This window comes from Diceros bicornis, chromosome 24, assembly GCF_020826845.1.
Source record: "Diceros bicornis minor isolate mBicDic1 chromosome 24, mDicBic1.mat.cur, whole genome shotgun sequence".
Taxonomy (NCBI): Eukaryota; Metazoa; Chordata; class Mammalia; order Perissodactyla; family Rhinocerotidae; genus Diceros; species Diceros bicornis.
In genome coordinates, this window is record NC_080763.1 from 44,818,897 (window position 1) to 44,842,946 (window position 24,050).

The following is a 24,050-nucleotide window of genomic DNA, read 5'->3' on the forward strand; positions in this document are numbered from 1 at the left end:
GCTTCTTTCACTTGGCATAATGTTTTCAAAGGTTCATTCATTACAGCAGGTGTCAGAACTTCATTCCTGTTTATTGCCAAATAAAATTCCACTGAATGGACATACCACATTGTGTTTATCCATTCATCAGTTGATGGACATCTGGCTTGTTTCTACTTTTTGGCTATTGTGAGTAATGCTGCTGTGAACATTTGGGTACAAGTTTTTGTGTGGACGTATGTTTTCATGTCTCTTGGGTGTATAACTAGGGGCGGGATTGCTGGGTCGTATGCTGACTCTATGTTTAACATTTTGAGGAAGGTAATTTTTTATTTTGACACAATTTCTTTTTTTTGTGTGTGTGAGGAAGATCAGCCCTGAGCTAACATCCATGCTAATCCTCCTCTTTTTGCTGAGGAAGACCAGCTCTGAGCTAACATCTATTGCCAATCCTCCTCCTTTTTTCCCCCAAAGCCCCAGTAGATAGTTCTATGTCATAGTTGCACATCCTTCTAGTTGCTGTATGTGGGACGCAGCCTCAGCATGGCTGGAGAAGCGGTGCATCAGTGCGCACCCGGGATCCGAACCCGGGCTGCCAGTAGCAGAGCATGCGCACTTAACCGCTAAGCCATGGGGCCGGCCCTCTATGATTTAAAAATGTGTGACTGATATATGAATATATAGACTTAACCGCTAAGCCATGGGGCCAGCCTGACACAGTTTCAAATTTATATAAAAATTGCCAGAATAGTCTAAGAGACTCCTGTATATCTTTTACCCAGATTCACTTGTTGTTTATTGTTTAAATCACCATTTGCTTTATCATTTCTTCTCTATGTGTACATATAAATATATTTATCGTTCTCTCTCTGTGTGGGTATATACATATATTTATATTGTTTATGTAGTGCATATTTTTTCAACCATTTGAGAGTAAGTTGGGGACATTGTGATCCCTTCCCTAAAATACTTCCATGTGTATTTCCTGAGAACAAGGACGTCCTCTTACATGACTATAGTTCAGTTATCAAAATCAGGAAATTTAAGATTAACCCAATATTGTTATCTAATCTAAACTCCGTATTTGAATTTTGCCATTTGTGCAATTATGGCTGGTTTTTTTCCTTGTCTAGGATCCAACCCAGGTTCATGTGTTATAGTTAGTTACCACATCTCCTTAGCCTCCTTCACTCTAGAATAGTTCTCAGTCCTTTCTCTTGGCCTTAACACTTTTAAAAATTACAGGCCAGTTTTGTAGAATGTCCTTCAATTTGAGTTTGTTTGCTGTTTCTGCATGATTACACTCAGGTCATGCCTTTTTGGCGGGAATGGCATAGAAGTGATTTTGTGTCCCCCTCGGGGCATTGTATTAGGAGGCACATGCTGTCAATTTGTCCCATTGCTGGAGACATTAACTCTGCTCAGGTGGTTGAGGCAGTGTCCTCAGGTTTCTCCACCGTGAAGTTACTATTTGATATGTAATCTGTAAGCGACTGTGTAAACGTCCCTGCCTGAACTTTCATCGCAGCCTCCTCCTGGCCTCCCTGCCTCCCGTCTCCCTCCTCCTCCAATGCATCCGCCACAGTGCTCTGGAGAGATCTTGCTGAAACTCATATCCGACCACATCACCCCCCTGTCCTGAAGCCTTCAATGGCTCCCTGTCATCTGAAAGAAAGATGAAGGTCAGACCCCACCCACCCCCCGTCTGGCCCCTAGACCCCTCCAGCCTTGGCACCCTCTCTCCTCCACCTTTCTGGAACCACTGTGCTCTTTCTGGCATCTCTGCCTTTGTTCCTGCTGCTTCCTCTGCCCTCTGTGCTTCCCCGGGGAATTCCTGTGCCTCCTTTTATATCCAGCTAAGATGGCGCTGCCTGGGGGAGGTGTTCCCTGATCCTCCGAGGCCAAATTCGTTCTTCTATCACAGCTCCCGTCACACCCACTGAGTGATTCTCGTTCAGTCTGCCTCCTTCCATAGACCACAGGTCCCTGAAAGCAGAAGACACCCCCTCTTGCTGGACTCCTGCGTCCAGCAGAGCACCAGGCCCTTCACAGCCCTTCAGTGAATGAATTCATGAGTGAATTAATGAATTGGAATAGTCTTAGTTTTCCTGAAAAGTTGCTGGAAGTAAGAATGAGAAGGAATAGGCTGGAGAGAGGCATTTATTGAATAACTACTTATTGCACCAAGAGCCGGGGTTACGAGGACCAGCTGAACTCACGTGGTCCCCACCCTTGGGAAGCTTTGAGGTTGTTGGAGGATGTGGACTCTATCCAGATGACTGCCCACAGCACTCATGACAAATACCAGTGTCACTGTCGAGGTGAACTCTCTCCAGCACACAGGACCTCACGTTTGAACAGCACTTTACATTTTATTAAGTGCTTTCATAGAGATTTTTATTTAAAAAATTTTTTAATTGTGGTAAGGGACACATAACATAAAACTTACCATCTTGCCCATTTTTAGGTGTGCAGTTCAGTGGTATTAAGTAAAGGCACATTGTTGTGCAGCCATCACCGGGCATTTATATTTTTTAGTCTCACAGTAAGACAGTCATCTAAGAGATGACTATTTCATTGCAAATGCAAAATTCACAATGTTGTGTGAAAGCAGCTTTGGAGATGCCTCTAAGTGTTTACGAAAGTGTTATTGATCTTCGGTGAATCCTAATCCACTAATGAGGGAAAAAACAGGAACCACTGGTGAGTTCCCTCTCCAGCCGTTATCCACACAGAACATCATTATGTACTTTCAATAAAATTGTGAGAGTAAGTTGCCAGTTTCTGCTTGTCTAGATATTACTTTTATTGAAAGACCTTGGTCCCAACCGTTTCCATGAAAGACAGGGGGTTGGGATTTTACTGTACCACTAATGTTCCAGCCCAAATTGTGTATCTGCAATAGCTGCAAGAGATTCAGTGTTGCTGTGACAACCAACTGTGTGCTGTCCAAATAGTCAACTTGAATGTAATTTTTAAAAAAAGACAACTACAAATAGTCTTGCAAATAAATATATTCTTGCAAACCATGTAAGTGTTATGAAGAAAAAGTCGAGGGTGTTATGGGAGCATATACTGGACTTACCTGGGGCTCAAGAGACATTTCCCTGAGAAAGTGGCATTTGAGTGTCCACCTGGAGAGTGGGCAGGTGTTAAGGTGCTCATGGGGCATAGGGATGGAGGGTGGGAGGGAGGAGAGCTCCAGGCAGAGGGGACAGCATGTGCAAAGGCCCTGAGATAGAAAGGAGCATTGCGCGCTGCAGGAGCTAAAAGGCCATCGTAACAGGAAGGCCACACTGCAGGTGGGAGTGAGGAGGGGGCACACTCTGCCTCCCAGGACCAAGTGAGGATTTTTGCCTCTCTCTTAAGAGTGACAGGGTGCTTCAAAGCGTTTTAGGTTGGAAAGGAAGTGGATCAGAGTGGTGCTTTCAGTAGAGACCTGGGCCACAGAGGATAAGATATGCAGCTGGCCAGGGGTGGGGCAGCAGGGAACATGAGGATGCAGGTGGCGGGGGGCGGTGCGTGGAGCATGCTAGAGCCAGGAAGCCACAGCAGGGCTGGTGGATGGGCAATGAAGAGCTGATTTTCTTTCCTAATTAAAAAATTACTTCTTGGGGGCTGGCCCTATGGCATAGTGGTTAAGTCCGGCACGCTGTGCTTCGACAGCCCAGGTTCAGAGGATCAGATCTCAGATGTGGACCTACACCACTTGTCAGCCATGCTGTGGCTGTGACCCACGTACACAAAATAGAGGAAGATTGGCACAGATGTTAGGTCAGTGCTAATCTTCCTCAAGCAAAAGCAACAACAACAAAAAAAAGTAAGACTGGCAACAGATGTTAGCTCAGAGCGAATCTTCCTCAGCAAAAAAAGAAAAAAATTACTTTTTTTCCTCTTCTCCCATTCTCTGTTTTTAGTATTTTAAAAAACTTCTTATTTGGAAATAATTTCAAATTTCTAGATAAGTTCTAAGAATAAGAATAAGAGAAAGAACACCCCTATACCCTTTACCCAGATTGTAACATTAAAAATTACTTTTAATTACAAAAGCAGCATTTTCTCTTAGTAAAAATTCAGAAATATGTAATGTGCAAAGTGGCAGTCTCCCCACTTCCCAATCCCTGAGAGTTGCCATTTTGGTGAGTTTGGAGCGCATCCTTCCATACCTCTTTCTAATCTCTGTGCCTGGAAGAGGAGCCAGGTAGCTGCCCTGGGGCGGGGAGCACTGTGGATTGGGAGCTCTGGGTCTGAAGACTCATTTCCATGTAGAGTTGGGCACTGTGCTTGCTCAAGGACAGGGAGTGAAATGGGAAAACAAAAGGCTGCAGACAGTGGCCCGGGCAGGGCAGGTAAGGAGAGTGGAAAGAGCAAGCAGAGAGGTGGGAGGGGAACCGGGGTGGCCCTGTCACGGACTCTAGGGGGCCCTGGAGGCCTTTTTCCCTTCCTGCCCACTGTTGTCTGGAGTTTCTACACCGCCACATCCCCTTGAGGTCAGAGTTGAGGGGCCCAGTGGCAGACAGAGGACCCGTGGAAACAGTAAGACGAGGGCAAAGGGTCAGTGTCCATCCTGGGTGGAGGGGAGTGGTGAAACCCCGGGGCTTAGTTTGATTCCAGCAGCCCCAAGCTGGGCCTCGAGGGGAGGCCAGAAAGGCTAGGAGGGGCCCCCACTCCCCCACTCTGCACACTGGCCTCCCTCTGGAGAGGGGGCGCAGGCTGGCCGCAGACCTGGGCTGGTCCGGGAGGCAGCTGATGCATGCGCTGTCTCCCCAGCTCCTTGGTCAGCTTGATGGAAACGTTCAACGAGAAAGCCGAGCAGCTGGTGGAGATTCTGGAAGCCAAGGCGGACGGGCAGACCCCGGTGTCCATGCAGGATATGCTGACCTGCACCACCATGGACATCCTGGCCAAGGTGATGGGCGGGGCGGGGCGCGGGGGCGGGCCGGGGCACGCGCACAGAGGGCTCTCCCTCCCTCTTCCCCTTCACTGCTTTCCCCCCCTCTCCCTCCTGCTCCGGCGCGGAGCAGCAGCCGCTTCTCTGGGCTGGGAGCTTCAAATCTCCTTGAATATTCAAAACAACCTAGTGTGAGATGGGAGCCACTGACTCCTGCTCTAGAAGCGGCCATCAGAGGTGTGGGGACTGGCCTGTGGCTGGCCAGTGGCAGAAGCAGGGCTGGATCTCAGGTCGGCCTGACTCCCAGCCCAAAGCGCCCCTCCCCCTGGCGTCCTCCCGTGGGATGTGGCTTGGCTTTTCTCCCTGGCGGTCTCAGCAGGGGCCCAGATAACCCCAAACCCAGATAAAGGCAGGGCAGGCAGCTGGCGTGTAGGGACAGCGAGTGAGGAGTCGTCGTCATCCCACAATCCACTGGGAAGCTGGGTGTGGGATGGACACCCAAGGAAGGCTGAATTTCAGGGGAAATGCATCTTGTCGAGGAAAGAAGTCAAGGTTTGTCGAGTGGTTACTAATGTGCTGCTTAATCCTCACCACATTGCCAGGGGTGGAATTATGATCGGTCGTTGTGAGGAGTTGATGACGTGATGCACGTAAACCCTGAGTCCAGGGCCTGGGTCTCCAGACCCTGCCCTGGGTCTTTGTTCTCCCATCCCCCAGGTATGACCTCGCTCTTCTCTCTCCCCCAGGCAGCTTTCGGGATGGAGACCAGCATGCTGCTGGGTGCCCAGAAACCTCTGTCCCGGAAGGTGAAACTGATCCTGGAGGGTATCAGCGCCTCTCGCAACACTCTGGCGAAGGTACTGCCTCAGCACCCCCTTGGCAACCAGCCGCCACAGCTTGCGTTGTCCTCATTTGCTGGAGCACCTCCTCCAGTGGTTTTTTTCAGAATGGGTTTTGAGTTCTGGTGTGTGTGAATCAGTTAGGATTTGCATACATCGCCTAAAGTAGAGGCTCAAAATCAAAGTGGTTTAAGTAAGTTAGGAGTTAATCTTTCTCTCATGTAAAATGATCCCAAAGCAGGCAATCTAGCGTGGCTGTGATGGCTCCACAATGTCAGATGTTCCTGGATTTTTTGGTCTTTCTGTTCCACTGTCTCCAGCACATCACCTCATTGTTATAAGATGGTTGCTGCAGCTCCAGCTGTCACCCACTTGTTCCAGGCATGGAGGAGAAAAAAGGGGGAAAGGTGGTACTTGAGTTGGTTCCCAGACAGATGCTCAGGGCCCCCTCCTGTTCCCTGGGACTTCAGCCTCCGAGCTTAGAGTCCCCTGATGCCACCCCATCTTTTTGGCAGTTGATTCCATGTCCATTCCCTGCGGTTGTGGTTTCTTCCTTCAGTGTGGTCCCAACCACCTCCTTCCCCAGGGCTCCTTGGTTTCCAGTGCTGCGTGGATGTCTCAAGGCATCTTTCCCATCATTTCTAGGGATTTGGCGCAGGAAGGGAAGCCAGTGCTTGGGCTTAGCCCGCCATCGTGATCTAGTCTCCCTGGCTACTTTATCTTTTCTAGAATTTTCTAGCATTCTTCCGACCTCCCAGCTGGCCGGCGCTGCTGTGGATTTCTAAAGTCATTTTGGAGTTGGGGGAGAGGGGAGAGGGAAAGCGTGTGTTCAGTAGACCCTGTGGAGCTGGGCCTCTCGTTCAGTTCATGCCAGGGAAGTGGAAGCAGCTCCGCGAGGTCCGGGAGAGCATTCGCTTTCTGCGCCAGGTCGGCAAGGACTGGGTCCAGCGCCGCCGGGAGGCCCTGAAGCGGGGGGAGGACGTCCCTGCCGACATCCTCACGCAGATTCTCAAAGGTGCGAGGGCGCCCTCGGAGGGCCGGGGCGGCCGGGGTGGTCGTGCTGTCAGGGTGAGGGGTCCCAGTGGACTCCAGAGGTCTCTGTCTGGCTTAAGGGAGAACGACGTCTGGTTCTTTTATGAGCTGTGGGAAAGGGAGCAAGGTGTCGCGGATGTGTGCTGCGGGGACCTGAGACTCTCCTTGTCTTTCAGCTGAAGAGGGGGCCCAGGACGACGAGATCCTGCTGGACAACTTTGTCACCTTCCTCATCGCTGGTTTGTAGCCTCTGCGGCGACCCAGGGCCCAGAGCTTTGCAGAAGCGACGGGAACCGTGGTCCCTTAAACCCTGACTCAGAGAGTTTCCGGGCTGTCTGAGTAGAGTTCTGCTGGGGAACTGGGGGTGCTGGGAGGAGGGGAGCAGAGGCCCTCTCTCTCTGCTTGGGGAGGTCCGGGGGGCTCTCGGCAGCCTCTGACCTGGCAATGGAGCTGGCAATTGTGGGGATTTGTGAAGCCGCCCTTTTGGGCTCAGGAGAGCTTGGCCATGTGAATTCAAGGCTCCCCTCACTCAGGATCTGTGGGGAGGGCTTCACCGGACCGGCACAAAAAGGAGTGCTGAGCATCTTCATTCATTTGCTCATCAAATATTTCTTGAGCATCTTTCTTCACCTAGAAAATTCCTCCTCACCCTTCAGATGTTCCTCAGGTGCCTCTTCCTCGGGGAAGCCCTCAGTGATTGCCCAGACTGCACCCAGTTAGAAGGCCCCCAGTTAGAAGCTCTCCATGGTGCCCAGGGCTCCTCTCTGCCCTCACGTCTCAGTGTCCTGTATTTATTTGTGGTAGTTCGCTGAGGTCGTCTCCCCACCAGACTGCACACTCAGTGAGCGAGGGGTGATGTGGCTTTGCTCACCTGTGTATTCCCAGGTTCCCATAACGATTGGATGAAATGAATGAGCCAGTGAATGAATCGTAGGCCTGAGGAAGACGGAAGTGAATGAGATGAGGGACAGTTCATGTTCTGATGGCGGAGGTGGACGGACAGACAGACAGAATTGGTTGGGAATCTTGCTGGGCGGTGGATTTTCAGAGGAGGGAGCGAGCAAGCCTGCCTCCCCTACAAGAGAGCTGTGAGGGAGGAGGCGGTCTGCCGTGTGGGTGGGGCGGAGGGGGCCCTCCCGGTGGGGGAGGCCTGCGCAGACGGCCCAGGAGACCTGGAGAGATGGTTAGTGTTGGAGCGAGAGTTCAGGGTGCCTGACAGAGAATGCTGCTGAGTGACGGACGGCTGGCCGGGGCCCTGAGAGCCAGGAGCCCAGGCCTGGATGTGGCTCCTCCCCAGGCTGGCCCTGTGGCCTGGGCCTCAGTTTCCTCATCTGTAAATGGGGCCTGGAGGTGCTCCCCAAGCTTCCACTCAGCCTCCCAATGAGGGTTAATAATCCCCCTCATGTCCTCAAAGCCCACCCCCAGCCCTGTGTCCAGACACTGCAGGCGGGGGAGAGCAGGGCAGCTGCGTCCCTCCTCGCCTTGTCCTGCAAGGAAACTGAGTCACAGCTGGCAACGCAGAGCCGGGGCCAGACCAAGACTTCTGGCGGCTTCTGCTCTCCCTCCCCAGCCCCTTCCCTCTGGGGTCCCCTGGCTGTGACTCACCCGCCGTCCTGCCCTGGGAGCAGCTGGGCCCCGGGTCCAGGCACCTGCTCACTGTAGGTGGGGGCCCTTCTCTCGCATTCGAGCAGGCCCCTGAGGCCCCTTGGCTGGCCGTGGTGGCCACCTGGTAAGCCACCTGCCCCATCAGGGGAAATTCAAGCAACTCTGATGGTTCCCTCCCAGGCCAACTGGGAGGGTTTTGACTCTATCCACTTGACCAGATCCCACAAGAACTCAGAATTGGCCCTCCTGCAGTGACCCCCACCTTCTCAGGGGGAAGGCACCCGGTGGTCCTGGTGGCTAGGGGTCTGCCCTCTCCAGACCTTGGGGGCTGGTGTCATAGCTTGGGAAGAACACGGGCCTTGGGCTCAAAACCTTGCTTGACTTGAGTCCCAGCTCTGTTCCTCCTGCTGAGGGACCTAAGAGACACATGTGCCTCTCAGCCTCAGTTTCTCTTCTGCAAAGTGGGGATGAACATCCCTCCAGGCTGGGCAAGGCTCAAGGATGGTTGGAAGAGGGGGCTCTTAGAGTGTGAAAACCAGACACAGGGGGGCAAATGCCGTTTACTTGACTACACTGGTCAGCACAGGGGACGCGGAGGTGGACAGGGACCTCCACCATGTCTGTACGCCCAGCTCAGCCACAGGGGGCAGAAGGGAACCTGAACTGCCCCCAGGGCCTTGTGGTCTCAGAGGCCAGGCGGGCTGGGCCAGCAGCCCCGTAGGCCCATATGGAGCTGCCCCTCGCCTCTTTCCTGCAGGTCACGAGACCTCTGCCAACCACTTGGCCTTCACAGTGATGGAGCTGTCACGCCAGCCCGAGATCTTGGCGAGGTATGGAGAGGGGAGACTTGGTGGTGGTGGGGGGGTTCCCTTGAGGTTGGCGAAGGGGTTTGTCTGACGTCTTGTTCCTGGAAGACCACCTGCTCCCGCCTCCCATGGCTGAGGCCCCTCCAATGTGTCCTTTTATTTTGTGAGATCAGCCTTGTGCTAACATCTGCCAATCCTCCTCTTTTTTTTTTTGCTGAGGAAGACTCGCCCTGGGCTAACATCCTTGCCCATCTTCCTCCACTTTATATGGGACACCTCCACAGCATGGCTTGCCAAGCGGTGCGTTGGTGTGCGCCCGGGATCCGAGCCAGCGAACCCCGGGCCGCCACAGCGGTGGGGCACGTGCACTTAACTGCTTGCGCCACCGGGCCGGCCCCAATGTGTCCTGCCTCTCTTCACCCAAGGGCCTTTGCATAGGCTGTTCTCTCTCCCAGAAGCTCCTCTCCCTGCTTTTCTCCTGGCAAATCCCTTCTCCTCTCCCCCTTCCTCCTCCTCAGAACCTTCTCAGACCCCTAAAGCAGCCCCTCTGTGTTTTCCCCTCCTACGCTCCTCCCAGCTCGCTAATGCATTTCCTCCTGGGACGGTTCAAGTCTATTTCAGTCCTGAAACCAGAAGCTCCAAGAGGGCGGGGACCACGGCTCTCTCCCTCCCCGTGGTGTAGCCAGTGCCTGGCCCGGGGCTGGCACTCAGGACCGAGCAGAATTCCAACCAAAGTGCTAAGGGAGCGCTTGTCTTCCACTGGCGAGACAAAGGAGGGCGTCCCTGGGGAGAGCGCTTTTGAGCCCGGCCAGTGGTTCCTTAAATACGAAGCTTCCCTCGAGGACCATTGTGCAGACTGACTGAGCCAAGTGCAGGAGGACTCGGAAACCCACGGGCTCACGTGGGGGCTCCGGGCAGGGGAAAGGGCTGCCGTGAGTCGTCAGCACCAGCAGAAAAGGCAGACGTGAGCCTCTGCTTGATACGATCAAATGGTTTACTGGGTTTTTAAAAATATCTAATAGGAACATGTTCTTTATAAAAAATTTGGAAAAAAGCAGAAAAGTTAAAATAATAATAATAATGATAAGAATAATAAATCTACCCATGGTGCTCCTACCCACCCACCCAGAGGTAGTTCATGATTAACTACCGAATTCCACCATGTATCTTATCACAACGTTGCCCCACATTATTATTACCTCTTTCCAAATCCACTCTTTTTTTCATATTGTGGTAAAAAAAAAAAATATATATATATATATATAGCATGATATTTACCATTTAACTATTTCTAACTGTACAGTTCGGTGGCATTAGGTACATTCATTCACGTTGTTGTGTACCCATCACCACCATCCATCCCCAGAACTCTTTTCATCTTCCCAAACTGAAACTCTGTCCCCATTAAACACTAATTCCCCCTCCCCCAGCCCCTGGCACCCACCATTCTATTTCCTGTCTCTGTGAATGTGACTCCTCTAGGGACCTCATGTAAGTGGAATCATACAGGATTTGTCCTTTTGTGACTGGCTGGTTTCACTCAGTATAAGGTCCTCAAGATTCATCAATGCTGTAGCGTGTGTCGGAATGTCCTTCCTTTGTAAGACTGAGTAATATTCCATTGAACGGATATACCACATCTTGGCTATCCATTCATCCATCAATGGGCACTTGGGTAGCTTCCACCTTTTGGCTACTGTGAATAATGCTGCTATGAACATGGGTGTGCACAGATCTATTTGAGACCCTACTTTCAATTCTTTTGGGTATATTCCCAGAGTGGAATTGCTGGATCATATGGTAACTATATGTTTAATTTTTTGAGGAATCACCAGGCTATTTTCCATATGCACCTGCACCATTTTACATTCCCACCAACATTGCGCAAGGGTTCTGATTTCTCCACATCCTTGGCAACACTTGTTATTTTCTGTCCCCTCCTGATGGGTGAGAAGTGGTCCAGACCCACCCTTAGTGCTGCATATTATGCTAACAGTGCTCATCCCAAAGTTTACTCGGCCCGCATCCCTGCACCCCTGTTCTGCCGTTTCCAGCTGTTGGCTGCTGTGAGCCAGGATGATAGGCCTCTTTGTGCAAAGACCTGGTTCTGTGGTGCATTTATTTCCTGCAGCCGATTCCAAGCAGCAAACACAGAGGGTGAATGTTGTAAGGCCGGAAACGTAGTTCCTAACTTCCTGAGATCTTGGTTTGGACATGGTCATTCCTGGATGTCTTCAACAATGGGGTGGGCAGTGTGTGCAGGTGGGGGACCCCAGGCCTCTGTTCGCACACTTCCTTCCATCCCCTCTTCTTAAAAATAACGTGGGACTGGTCGCTCCTTGGAGATGAACTTGTCTGCCTCTGACCCAACAGGCTGCAGGCCGAGGTGGATGAGGTCGTCGGTTCTAAGAGGCACCTTGACTGCGAGGACCTGGGGAGACTGCAGTACCTGTCCCAGGTGTGGGGGGTGAGAGAGAAGCTTCTGGGCAGATGTGGGTGATCCATCGGGTCAGGCCTTTAGTACAGGGGTTCTCTAATTTCACTGCACCTGAGAATCCTCTAGGAGATTAAAAAAATTCCCCTGCCCAGGCTGCCCCCAGACCAATGCATCTAGGGGCTGGGGGCGGGAGCTGGGCAGCAGCATTGTTAAGGCCTCCCAGGTAAATTCAACTCGCAGCCCAGATTGGAGACCAGTCCATTAGTAAATGCTGCTGTATTTGCGCTTCCCAACCAGGCCAGGGTTCCACAAGCCTTAAGCTTCCCACCAGGGAGCCAGGCTCAGCAGACCCCTCCCCTCGCTGACAAAACACAGTAGGAGGCCTTGCTTGAGTCATCTGGCGTTCTTGGGTCAGTGGGAGCCCTGGTTCAGAGGGAGGCCTGGCTCCCCGTCCCGTCTCTGCCATGGTGGTTTGCACAACCCCCTTCTGGGCCTCAGTTTCTTCTTCTGTCACAGGAGGAGTTGGAGAGAAAGGTAAAGCTAACTTTGCAGGGGTCCAGGACCCAGTCCTGGATGTGGGTGCACATTCTGCACTGTGAGTGGTAGCAGACATGGGTCCAGGGCACGTTCTGTGGGATCTCCTGACTTCTCTCATTATCTCCCCGCGTGGCTTCTGTAGGTCCTCAAAGAGTCGCTGAGGCTATACCCTCCAGCATGGGGCACCTTTCGCCTGCTGGAGGAGGAGACCTTGATTGACGGGGTCAGAGTCCCCGGCAACACCCCGCTCCTGGTGCGTCGGGGCCCTGCCTGCCTGCCCCGTATTTGGGGCTCTCCTCTGAGGTCAGGGGAGTCTGTGGCCCCGTTATCAACACAGGCTGCCCTGTGCGTTCTCATTTGACTGTCACCATAACCCTGTGTGATCTTTTTCTCCCACTTCGCACAGTCCAGTGTAAGATTACAGCAGATGATTCTGGAAGGGAGGTGCCCCATTCCTAGCTGAGGGCGCTGAGGCTCAGAGAGGTTAGGTCACTCTCCTGAGGTCACACAGCCAGCAATGGGCAGATATGGATTGTGTTCAGTTTCACAGCTGGCCCAAATTTGTCCCAGTTCCTTTTCTCTCTGCTCCACAGCCCCTTCTCCCACTGAGGTTGACTTTCTCCTCCTTCCTCCTTTACATTTTGTCTCTTCGTCTGTTTACTCCCCCATTCATTTCTTCATTCATTCAGGCATCCATTCATGCATAATGACCTCCCCTAAACCCACCACACACCCCCAAAACTAGAATATAATCATCTACATACATGCTACTCTCCTGCTGCCCTCCAGAAGCAATCACTCTCCTGAATTTTGTCCTTGCCGTCCCCTCAGTGGGTGTGTGTATGTGTGTGTGCACCCACCCAATCATATGTTCTAGGACTTGCTTTGTGACTCTATAATATCTACTAAGATTTGTGGAGGTTTCCACATGTGACTGTAGGCCATCCGTTTTCACTGCTGTGTAATATTCCACTGTGTGAAGAGACCACCATGGCCTATTGATTCTGGGGTCAATGGACATTTGGGAGGTTCCAGTTTGTTGCTATCATGAGCACCACTGCTGCTGTCAGTGTTCCTGTCTGCACATCCTAATGCAACATGCAAACATGTTTCTTGGGCATGTACCCAGGAGTGAAAGGGCTGGATTGTAGGACATCTGAGTGATCAACTTTGTAAACTAGTGCCAAATTGTTTTCCAAAGTAGCTGTGCCAACTCAGTGCCCACTCGTGGTGTAAGAGAGAGTCTGTTGTTCCTCATTCTCCCCAGCCTTAGAATGGTCTAATTTCTTATTTTTTGCTAATCAAATAAGTGCTGGGAAAGTATTTCACTGTGGTTTGGATTTGCACTTTCCTGATTACTGGTGAGGTAGGGCAGCTCTACGGGGCTTTTCCTCTTCTGTGAGGGGTCTGTCCATTTCTCTTTCTTGGGTTGTCTGTCTTATTGCTATGTAAACCTTTATTAAAACTTCATATATTAATGCTTTCTCAGGTATATGTGTAGCTAATATTGTCTCTATATTTGTGGCTTGTCTTTGTTAAGGTATTTTTAATGATTTGAAGTTCTTAATTTTTTAGTGTTTAGTTTTCTTGTTTTGTCTTACTTAAGAAATCCTTCCCTACGCTGAGGTCAGAAGGATATTCACTTACATTGCCCTCTAACAATTTACATTTTTCTTTTGAAAGTTAAGTTCTTATCTACCTGGAATGGATTTTGTGAGTGGTGTGAGGTTGGGATCTGTATCAGTTTGATGGGGCTGCTGTAACAAAGGACCACAGACCAGGCAGCTTAGACAGCAGAAATTTATTTTCTCACAGTTCTGGAGAGCATGAGTCTGAGATCAAGGTGTCAGCAGGTTTGGTTCCTTCTGAGGCCAATCTCCTTGGCTTGTAGGTGACCATCTTCTCCCTGTGTCCTCACTCGTCTGTGTCCTAACCTCCTCTTCTTGTAAGGACACTAGTTCTTATTAGAAGGACACTAGGCCTTATCAGATTAGGGCCCACCCAGTGACCTCATTTTAAAATTACCTCTTTGAAGACCCCATCTCCAAATATAGTCACATTCAGAGGTTAGGACTTCAACATATGAATTGGGGGGGGGCACAATTCAGCCCATAACAGGACTCATATTTATATTTACATGTGGAGAATGATGTGCTTCGAGCCTCATCTGTTGAGTAGCACCCCCCCTCTGCCATGCCTTCTCCAGTGTGTATCAAAGCTTCATCTACGTGTGTTTCTTTATTCTATTCATCTGCTCTTTTTTTTTTTTTTTTTTAACACCCCTGAACCAATACCACCTGCCTTAATGACCCTCTCTTTAGAATGCGCTTACACCTGGCAGGGCAAGGCCCTGTGCTGACTCTCAACCCAGGTGTACAGCCCCCTGGGTTACGAGTGGGCAGCCCCAGGCTCCAATCCCAGCCCTGCTTCAGGCTGGCTGGGTCATCTCAGGCAAGACCCTGAATCTCTGGATCTCAATGTCATCCTTGTAAGACGGGGATGATGGTGCCCGAGTCACAGTGTATTGAGAAGAGTCAACAGGATAATGTACATCATGTGTCTGGCAAAATCCCTGGCACATAGTAGGTGCCCTTTGCTGACCTCAGACCCTCCCAGCTTATGCTCCAACTCACTTTTCAGAGCTCAGCTCCAGGCCCCTCCTCCACCCCCAGCTGCCCTGGACTCGGCACAGAGAACCAGAGGCAGAGCGGGCTCAGGGAGGCACTTAGTGCAGAGGCGGAAGAGGCAGAGGCCAGCACCCAGGGTCCAAGTTATGGGGGTCATGTATGGCCCCTGGGGGCCAGGCGCTTGGAGCATTAACCCTGATCAGAAGGCACCATGCATACAAGTGAAAGGCTAGTGGGGGTCTGCAGTTCCCCCATCCCACCCCCACTGAAGCAAGCCTTGTGTTGAAGAGAACCTGAATGGTAACAGCTCTCAGGGATCCAGAGAAAGATGGCCCCATAGCAGACCTGAGGCCAGCAGATCTCAGTTTGGCCACTTACTCACCAGGTGACTTCAGGCAAGTCATGAACCTCTCTCTGAGCCTCAGTTTCCTCATCTGTAAAATAGGGATAATTGTAGCTCCCCCACAGGGCGGGGCCAAGCCTGGGATGATGTAGCATGCCCAGCTGGTCGTTGGTACATGGGGCTGTCCCCTTTCTTCCTCTTAGAGACTTTCCAGGGGCCTGTGGGATCCCACACTGGCCCAGATTGGGGGGGGGAGATAGGTGGGTAGGGAGATAGGTGGGTGAAGAGATGGGTTGCTGGGGAGATGGGTGGGTAGGGTAGAACAGGGGTGGGGTGATGGGTGGGTGGAGAGATGGGTGGGTGGGGAGATGGGAGGCTGGGGAGATGGGGGGTAGAGTAGAGCAAGGGTGGGGGGTGGCGGGGGGGGCTACTCTGCTCCAAGTGGCCCCATTGGGAGGCCACAGTGGGTCGGGGAGGTGCAAGGGACCAATCCTTGGACCCAGAGATAAGCGGATCCTGTGCCCGGCAGTTCAGCACCTACGTCATGGGGCGGATGGACACATACTTTGAAGACCCGCTGACTTTCAACCCTGATCGCTTCAGCCCCAAAGCACCCAAGTAAGTCTCTCTTCGAGCTGTCCAGGAGCAGAGGCCTGGTGGGAGAAGGACGGTCTCGGCGGCCTCTGTTCTGAGCTGCCAGTGTCCACTGAGCCATGCTTTCCAGAACCCCACTCTGCCCCCTTTTACAGGGGAGGAAATCACTGCTCAGAGAGGTTAGGTAACTTGCCCAAGGGTGCACAGCTGTAACTGACAGAGCTGGGGTTTGGTTCTAAAGCTCATTCTCATAACCAGTCCCTTATACGGGGAAGCCGTGTGACGTGGGCAAGTGACGGCACCTCCCCGACCTTGATGCTCCTATCTGAGAAATGGGAATAGCAATGGCTCCCTCTGGAGGTTGCTGCGTTAAAATACTGAAGCAGCAGTGGGGGAGCCGGGCTCCAGGAACAGACCACCCGAGTCCAGACCCAGACTCGGCCCAGAACTGGACGTGTGACCAGCTGAACGAGCAGATGACATGGGACCTTGGGCGAGTTGCTTTGCCTCTCAGAGCCTCAGCTCCTGCATCCGTGAAACCGGGATGATAGCAGCTCCTTCTGGAAGGCCCAAGAGGAGGATAAAATGGGGAAATGCGGGGCCAGAGCTTAGCAGAGGCAGCTGTTGCTGTTTTCGGTGTGTGCAAAGACCAGCCCTGGCCCAAAGCCGGCCATCAGCAGGGCCTGGTTCTGTCATTACTGTGGGGGCCGCCTCGCGGGGCTGCCACCGCCCCCTGACGCCTCTCTCCCTGCAGGCCGAGGTTCACCTACTTCCCCTTCTCCCTGGGCCCCCGCTCCTGCATCGGGCAGCAGTTTGCGCAGGTAGGAGCCGGGGCTGGGTTCTCTGCCCAGAGGGACCGCAGGGGTGGCGGCTTGTCCTGGGCCACAAAGCATTTCAGAGCCCTGCTCCGGGCCCCCAGCGGCCGCGGCGGCCGTGCTCAGTCGCTCGTCCCGCCGTCCTCCTGCATCCTTCCTCGCCTGCGTGACTTGCGCGCACTGACCCGCTTCCCCCGCCCCCGCATGCGCAGATGGAGGTGAAGGTGGTCATGGCCAAGCTGCTGCAGAGGCTCGAGTTCCGGCTGGTGCCCGGGCAGCGCTTCGGGCTGCAGGAGCAGGCCACGCTCAAGCCACTGGACCCCGTGCTGTGCACCCTGCAGCCCCGCGGCTGGCAGCCCGCGCCCCCACCCCCCGCCCTGCTGAGGGGGCCTGGGGCGGGGCCGGACTCCTGGGCCAGGGCTGCGCCCCCTCCTCTGCAACCCCACTGCCTCCCACCCTGCTCTCCTGCCCCCTTCCTCGGGCGCCCTCCACGCTGGCTCCCAGCGGGCCCTCTGCCAACCACCGCCTGCTTCACGCCCCCAGCGCTCCCTGTCCCTGCTAACTCCACTGCCCTTCCTGGACTGGCCCCTGCCTAACTCCAGCTGCCACGCAGATGTGTGGTTGTCTCCCCCGACCTCTTTGCACAGGCCACTCCCTCTGCTGGGACACCCTAACTTTTGCTCACTCCCTAAAGCCCTCTTTGGGTGTCACCTCCTCCAGGAAGCCCTCCCTGCTGTCCCCCGGCCGGGCCAGGGGCCCCTCATCCGTACTCCCTTGGTCACCTGTGCTACCTCTAACACCACACTGACCACACTGTATCATGAGTGTCCTCTGATGTGACAGATCACCCTGCCAGGTTGTGAGCACCTTGAGGGCAGGGTCTGCGTGTGATTTGTCTCTGAGCCCCTCATGCCCACCCAGGGCCTGGCCCAGAGTCGATGCTCAATAAATATGTGTTGACTGCATGAATGAACGGCCAGACCAGACCAGGGCGCTCTGGCCTCCGTTTGCTTGTCTGTTAAAATGGGGGTGATGTTGAGGTCGGTCTCTCTCAGGGCTGGCGCTGCTCTGGAAGCTACCCCTGGAGATGCTCGGGCAATGCCACCTTGAGAGAAGACTGCCCAGGTGACCAGAATGGCCCTGTGTTAGTAGAAGCCTGTTCCTTGTGTTATACACAAGACCACGCTCCTGGGTGTAGTGTGAGCTTGGGATTACAGGCTGGGGACTGGTTTTGAGAGCTTGATTGGAGAAGGTTGGGGCCCTGGGGCCTGTGTGGTCTAATCCACTCCCGACAAAGATACTGATGCCCCAGGTGGCCTCACAGAGGCCAGAGCCCCTGGGCCCTCTCTCGGGGGCAGCTGGGTGGAGCTGAGCACGCATACCGGGTCTCACGTGCCCCAGCGTCCTCTGCACCTGCTGGCACGATGCTGCCCGTCCTGGCCTGGCCCACGTGATGAGACTATGACTCTCACAGCAGTGGGTGGGTGGGAGAAGCCGTCCCTTCCTCTGCAGGGCTGAGGGGTGGCCAAGGGGCAGTAAATATGGCACGCTGTGTCCTCTGGGCCCATCAAGGAAAAGTACCTGCCCTGAGTTTCTCCTTTAGCAGCTGGGAGCTTGTCTGCATGCAGAGAGAACAAACCGCCCTCACCCCCAGTCAGGGTACGTGCTCAAGAAAGGTCCCGTCCCACATGGGGGAGGGCATGGATTCGGGCTGGCTCTTGCTGTGCGTCTCTCCTGGGTCCTTGCCACAGTCTGAAACGACAGTTCCAATTGATCTTCCCAGGTAGCAGAGAGGAAACTCAGGCTCAGGGGAGGAAGTGATGTGCGCAGTACAGGTGCGTGCACCGTACTAGGGCGGACCCCCCCGACCCCCCAGCCCAGGCTGGCCGTGGAACCACACTAGTAGTTTCGTCTGAGCCTCTGGGCAGAGGATCCGGCCTTCAGGATGCCTCTGAGCTGAGATTCCTTGCAGAGTAAGGGCCCTCCTGCTCCCCTAGCCTCCTGCCTGACCTGAGCACTCGGCTAGGCCCTTGTCAAGCTACACCCCCGCCCTCTCCGTTTCCAGTTCCCTGACCGGGGCCCCAGAATCTCTTGTGGCTCTGAGAATAGTGTGCCCGGGCTCTGCCTCCAGCTGCATGGTCAGACCCACCCCTTGCTCGTCTCTGCCCTGCACAGAAGCAGCCCTTTCCCACGGCCACCCAAATGCCACTGTCTCCTCTGGTCTAGTTCCCGGGCCCTCAGCCCTGCACTGCTTTCAGGGACCTGACCTGCTGTGACCACCCCTGCTCTCTGCAACTCCTCTCTGAGGTTCACCAGCCCCCACACCTGTCCATTCCACACCCCTCCCACACACCAGCCCCCCAGGAGACCCCAATGAGCACAGGGCTGGTGTCAACCCCTGGGGTCCAGGCAGGCTGGACGGGGTTAAGCCCAAGGCTCTGCAGCCAGGCCTCCTGGGGTCAAATCATACCCTCACCTGTCACTGGCTGTGGGGCTTGGGCCTCAGTTTCCCCATTTGTAAGAGACAACAAATCGGACCCACATCCTAGGGTTGGGTGGGAGAGTGGAGAGCGTTCTGAGTGGATCGTGCTTAGCACAGAGCCTGTCAACGTCCGTGCTGCAGACCCGCCGGCTGTAACCGTCACTGGCGGTGGCATCTTGACAGCTGTCACCTCCGGGGAAGGAAGGGCTTTCCCGGGAGGCCTGGCAGTGCAGTTCCCAGGAGAGCCACACAGTGGCGCCCCGCCGCAGAGCTCGGGTCCGCGCGGCTGCCGCAGGCAGAGTGGGCGGCACCTCCCCACCCCACGGAGGGTCCAGGGGGCCGGAGGGGGCGGGGCCCGAGGCGACGCAAGCCCAGCCTCCTGGGGGCGGGGTCAGAGCGAGAGGGTGCAGACCCGCCCCGGCCAAGGCGGCGGTGGTCTGGGGCATCCGTTGACCACTGGGAGGGAGGGGAAGGGGAGGTGGGCAGTCCCCATTTCCCAAATGGGGCCGCCGAGACGCGGCGAGGGTCAGGCAGCTGGCGGGGCCGACAGGGACACTGCCACGCAGGCGGGGGTGCGGCGATCGCTCGGCGGTTCCCCCTCACCTCTCTGGCCGTGGGCCTGCGTCTGGCGGTGGGACGCTGGCTGCCCGGTAGAGGGGCCTCACCCGGAAGGGGCAGCTTTGGCAAGAAAAGCCCTGCGGTGGAGAAGCGCACAGAGGACCGGTCGGGGCGCAGGCTGCTTCCTGATGCCTGGGAGCCGGGGAATGCCTCGTGATCCCCCAGGACTGAGCTGCTCCCCAGTTCAAGTGCTCTCTGCTGAGCAGAAGCCACCTCCCATGTCCTCGGCCCCAGAGGCCTGGAGGCCAGTGATGAGGGACCCTTGGGGTGACTTGTGGCTCAGGCCCGGTTCGAGTGTGGCTTTGGGAGCCTTGGCCTACTCGGGCAGGGGGCAAGAAGCTTGGCCCAGCCTGGTCCAGTGGGAGGTTTTCTTCCTCTGTGTGCTGGGCGCTGGGACAGGAGGCTGGCTCTGGAGTCCCCTGGTGGTCCTGCTGGACCTCAGTGGCAGCCAATGTGGGTGGGCAGAGGTTCACAATTAGCTGCCCACCTGGGAAGGTTCTGGATGGAGCTCAGCCCCTGCTGGTTGTCTTGGCCGAGTGGCGTGGTGTCCTTTACACTGGTCCAGAGTCAGGTAGGTCCATCCAGCGCAGGTGGACCCCACAAACGCGGGATGACCTGAGAGAGGGGATGGCCACCTGGAGGGGACCTGGAGGTGGGGCAGAGGGGGCTCAAGCCAGTGGCTCTTCCTTCTTTTCTGCATGGATGTTTGCTTTTCTCTGGGGCGAGAATCCTATATCCTCAGCCGGCTTGCTGAGGAGACCGTGACCCAAAGGAGGTTCGCAATCCCCCTGGGGTGACTCCTCAATCGACGTCTGCCCTGACTCACCCTGGGTTCCAGACAGCCTCCGGCGTCTCTGCCTGGATGTCCAAAAATAACCCCATCCGGAGGAGGGGCAGACAGGGGGGTATTTCTGGCAGATGGGGGGACTTATAGCAGAGGGTCGTTTCTCTGAAGTAGGGCCGGGGCAGGGAGGGACGGAGTCAAGGCCCTTCCATGGCCAGGAGCTTTAAAAACACATTCTTCCCAGAACACGGCCTCTGCTGCACTTTCTTCTCATTTAGGGAAACCAGAGTCACCCTTCTGGGGTTGTCCACCTTAGGCAGCCCCTGCTGATGGGCAGGACCCTGGGCCAGCCAGGCAGAGCGGTCAGCCCAGTGGGAGGCAGCTTGGGTAGCCAGGGGCAAGGCCACTCGTCCCTGAGTTGGCACTCCAGAGGGTGAAGGCCAGAGGGGGCCCCGAGCCTCCCGCTCTGGGCTGGCTCACGGGTAGCCCCACCCTGCTGTGTCCAGCTCCCCAGCCTGCGCTGGAGGAGGCGCCAGGGGTCTCAGGGCAGTGAGGCCAGACAGAGAGTGGGGGACGCTGGGGCTTTTCCTGCAGGAGCCTGGCCTCCCAGGCAGGGCGTGGAGGGTCCCAGGGTCAGTGCTGGGCAGGCAGGGGCAAAGGGCCTGTCTCCCCTCCCCACTCCCTCTCCTTGGCCCAGCTCCAATGCTGGTCCGGCTTTTGAGGGGCAGAGGGGTATGATGACAGCTGCTCTGATAGGGCCCCTCGGTCCCCAGCCAGTGGTAGGGCCCTCATCTAAGCCCTTTGGGTAGCCCTGGGACCAGGGTGAGGGGAACCCTGGGTGAGGAGGAGTCCGTGATGATAGTGGTGATGATGCTGATGTTGGTGCCAGCTCACCGTTCAGCACCGGCTTCATGGCCAGCCCTGGGCCTGCCTGTACTGTAATCCCGGACCTCTTTCTGCAGACAAGGCCCCAAGAGGTAGCAGGGCCTCCCCGTGCCTGGGCAGCCTCACCCTGCTGTGAGCCAGGAGTCCAGGAGGAGCCAGAGCCTCGGAGGCCTGCCCACCAGCTGCCTGCCTCCTGGGCCTCCCCCCTCCCCACACACACACCAAATGGCAGTGGCTTCTTGGCCCCCACCCAGAGGTGAGGGGGTTGCCCCAAAGAACTTGGAGCTGCCCACACCCTCACACCCCAGGGACACCCAGTGCAGCTGGACAGGCCTCTCAGGCTTCTCTCCTGGCGGGGAGCCTGGAAGCTGGGAGGCTTGCCCAAGGCCACCCAGGTGGCCGTCAGCTTAGGGTGCTGGGCTGGACGGGGGGCCCCCGGGTGTGGGAGACCAGCTCCCAGAGCTGTACCGGAGTATGTGCATATGTGTGTGTGAGCCCTGTAGGGGTGTGTGTGTGTGTATGAGCCTCGAGTGTGTGTATGTGAGCCCCGTGTGTGTGTATGAGCCTCAAATGTGTTTGTGCACCCCATGTGCGTGTCCACTCGTGTCTCTCCATATATCTCTGTGTTTCTGTGGTCTCCCGGCTCTGTGTATCTCTCTGTCTCTCCTGCGTGAGGCTGCGTGTACGGGTCCCGGCGTCCCTGTCTGCGTGTCTCAGGCTGCATGTGCCGGGGTGTGTGTCTGCAGTGACTGAGCTGTAAGCAGGTGTCTGTTTTAAGTGAAGGCAGTGGACAGACCCGGGAAGTATTACAAGGCCGCTGGTGCCAGGCCCTTGCTGTGTACCACGCACCCCATCCTCACTCGGACATCCGGTGAGGTTAGGTGACCTGCTCAAGGCCACATGCCCGGGAAGCGTGGGTCCATTCAATGTGGGCATCTGCTGTCCTTCTTCAAGTCATGGCCACCAAAGTCCCAGATGAGGCTCCCTGTTCATGACTGTCCTGCCTCTATTTACGGGGGAAACCCAGGGCCCAGGAAGGCGGAGTCTCCAGCGTGGAGGAGGTGCTGGGACCCCTGAGACCCAGCTGGGGTCCTCGTGAATGTGGAGTGAGCAGGTGCCAGCAGCAGGAAGCAGGGCCTCCTCCCTGACCTCACCACACTCGGACGCCTCTCCTGCCTTTGATTAAGCCGGCCCTCACCCTCCTCCATCCCTCTAGGGACACTTTCCTCCCGGTGTCAGAGCTGGCTGACTGAGCAGTGTGGGAACTCCAGGCAGGCGGGGGAGCATGTGGGGGGAGGGGGTGCTGTGCACACAGAACCAGGCGAGCGGTCACTGCCAGGCCAGTGGTTGTCCTCCCCTGGGAAGTGGGACCCTGGCTTCCCCTGAGCATGCTGCGGCGTCAGGGAGGCCGGAGAGGCCTGGCTCAGGGCTGGCCCCATGGATGTGCAGCAAGTGTGCGCCCCCCTCGCCCTGTTCCCCTTCAAGCAACCCCAACTCCTGCCAACTGCCAAGGCCACACAAGTAGCCACCTGCCCCTCTCACTGTATCTCCCACCCCTGTCCGCACGCATCATCACACACACAACATCACACAAGTGCTCACCGGCACACGCACATTTACACACGTTTGTCCATTCCCAGGGCGCCCTGAGCTCTTTCCTCAGGGAGGTCTCCCTGGCCACCACCACTTGCCCCCCGCCACTCTGCCCTGTGCTTCCTCCAGCACCCCCACGAACCTGTGGGCCCCTCGAGGCTGAGCCTACGTCTCACTCAGGCCCCGGCAGCGGCGGCCCATCATGGGTGCCCACTGAGTAGTTGAAAATGTCGTCAGACGCTTGTTGTGTGTCCCTGGGGGCCAGTCGGCATCGTGGCAGGTCTCAGTGTCCATGACAGGGACACAAACGGCTCCCTGGAGAGTCAGAGCCACAGCACGAGCTTGCAGGAGCCAGCGAGCACACGTGCATATGTACACACCACATGCACACGCATGCCCCCCCCCCACATACCTGCTCCTACACACACGTATACATGCTCAAGTGGGAGCACACACACGCCCCCGGGTGAGCATTTACATGCTCCCCTGCACGTGCATATACATGCTCATGGGGAATGTGCACACTCACACACACTCCCCTACACACATGTACATGCTCCCGTGCATAGGGGTGCACACTCACACATGTCACACACTCACCTGTACAAACTCACACCCACACTCACACATGTCACACACACATGCTCACTTGTACAAACTCACACCCACACTCACACATGTGCACACACTCACATTCTCACAAGCACACACCCTTTCCCATGCATGTGCCCACCCCCACTCACACATGCACACACCCACACACATCATCACACACGTGCTCACCGGCACACACACATTTACACACGTTTGCACACACTCATGCAGTGGGCCCATAGCTGCGGCAATGACCTCAGGAGCAAAGGAATCGAGTTGTTTTTTCCCCAATGCATGTCCCCACAATAAAGGAAACAGGAAGGGACTTGGGGCCAGGGACAGGAAGGGGAAGTGGCCTGCACACAGGGAGCCGGCTCCAGCCGGGTGGACGCTGGGCGGCCGCTTGGGTGGGACTCAGAGACAGACAGACAGACGGCTGCGGGGTGGGGAGGTAGAACGGCCCTCTGAGGCATCTTGGCCCTGGAGCTGATCCTTACCACAGCCCCTGCAGGCGCCACCCCTCCTGTTTCCAGGGGAGAAACTGAGGCTGGGGTCAGCTTGTCCCAGTCACCGAGGAGGACTGGCAGAG

General features: G+C 55.5%; 1 protein-coding gene across 1 annotated transcript in view; it reads left to right on the plus strand.

The window, feature by feature from the left end:
* LOC131421187 (cholesterol 24-hydroxylase) overlaps positions 1 to 17,101 on the plus strand; it is a 31,914-nt gene extending 14,813 nt beyond the window's left edge. The window contains exons 6-15 of the mRNA XM_058567909.1: positions 4,750 to 4,888; positions 5,617 to 5,727; positions 6,574 to 6,724; positions 6,918 to 6,980; positions 9,104 to 9,176; positions 11,526 to 11,610; positions 12,269 to 12,379; positions 15,626 to 15,714; positions 16,445 to 16,511; positions 16,718 to 17,101. Of these exons, the coding sequence (XP_058423892.1) occupies positions 4,750 to 4,888; positions 5,617 to 5,727; positions 6,574 to 6,724; positions 6,918 to 6,980; positions 9,104 to 9,176; positions 11,526 to 11,610; positions 12,269 to 12,379; positions 15,626 to 15,714; positions 16,445 to 16,511; positions 16,718 to 17,101 (1,273 nt within the window). The remainder of the gene's footprint in view (positions 1 to 4,749; positions 4,889 to 5,616; positions 5,728 to 6,573; positions 6,725 to 6,917; positions 6,981 to 9,103; positions 9,177 to 11,525; positions 11,611 to 12,268; positions 12,380 to 15,625; positions 15,715 to 16,444; positions 16,512 to 16,717) is intronic.
* The last annotated feature ends 6,949 nt before the right edge of the window (positions 17,102 to 24,050 follow it).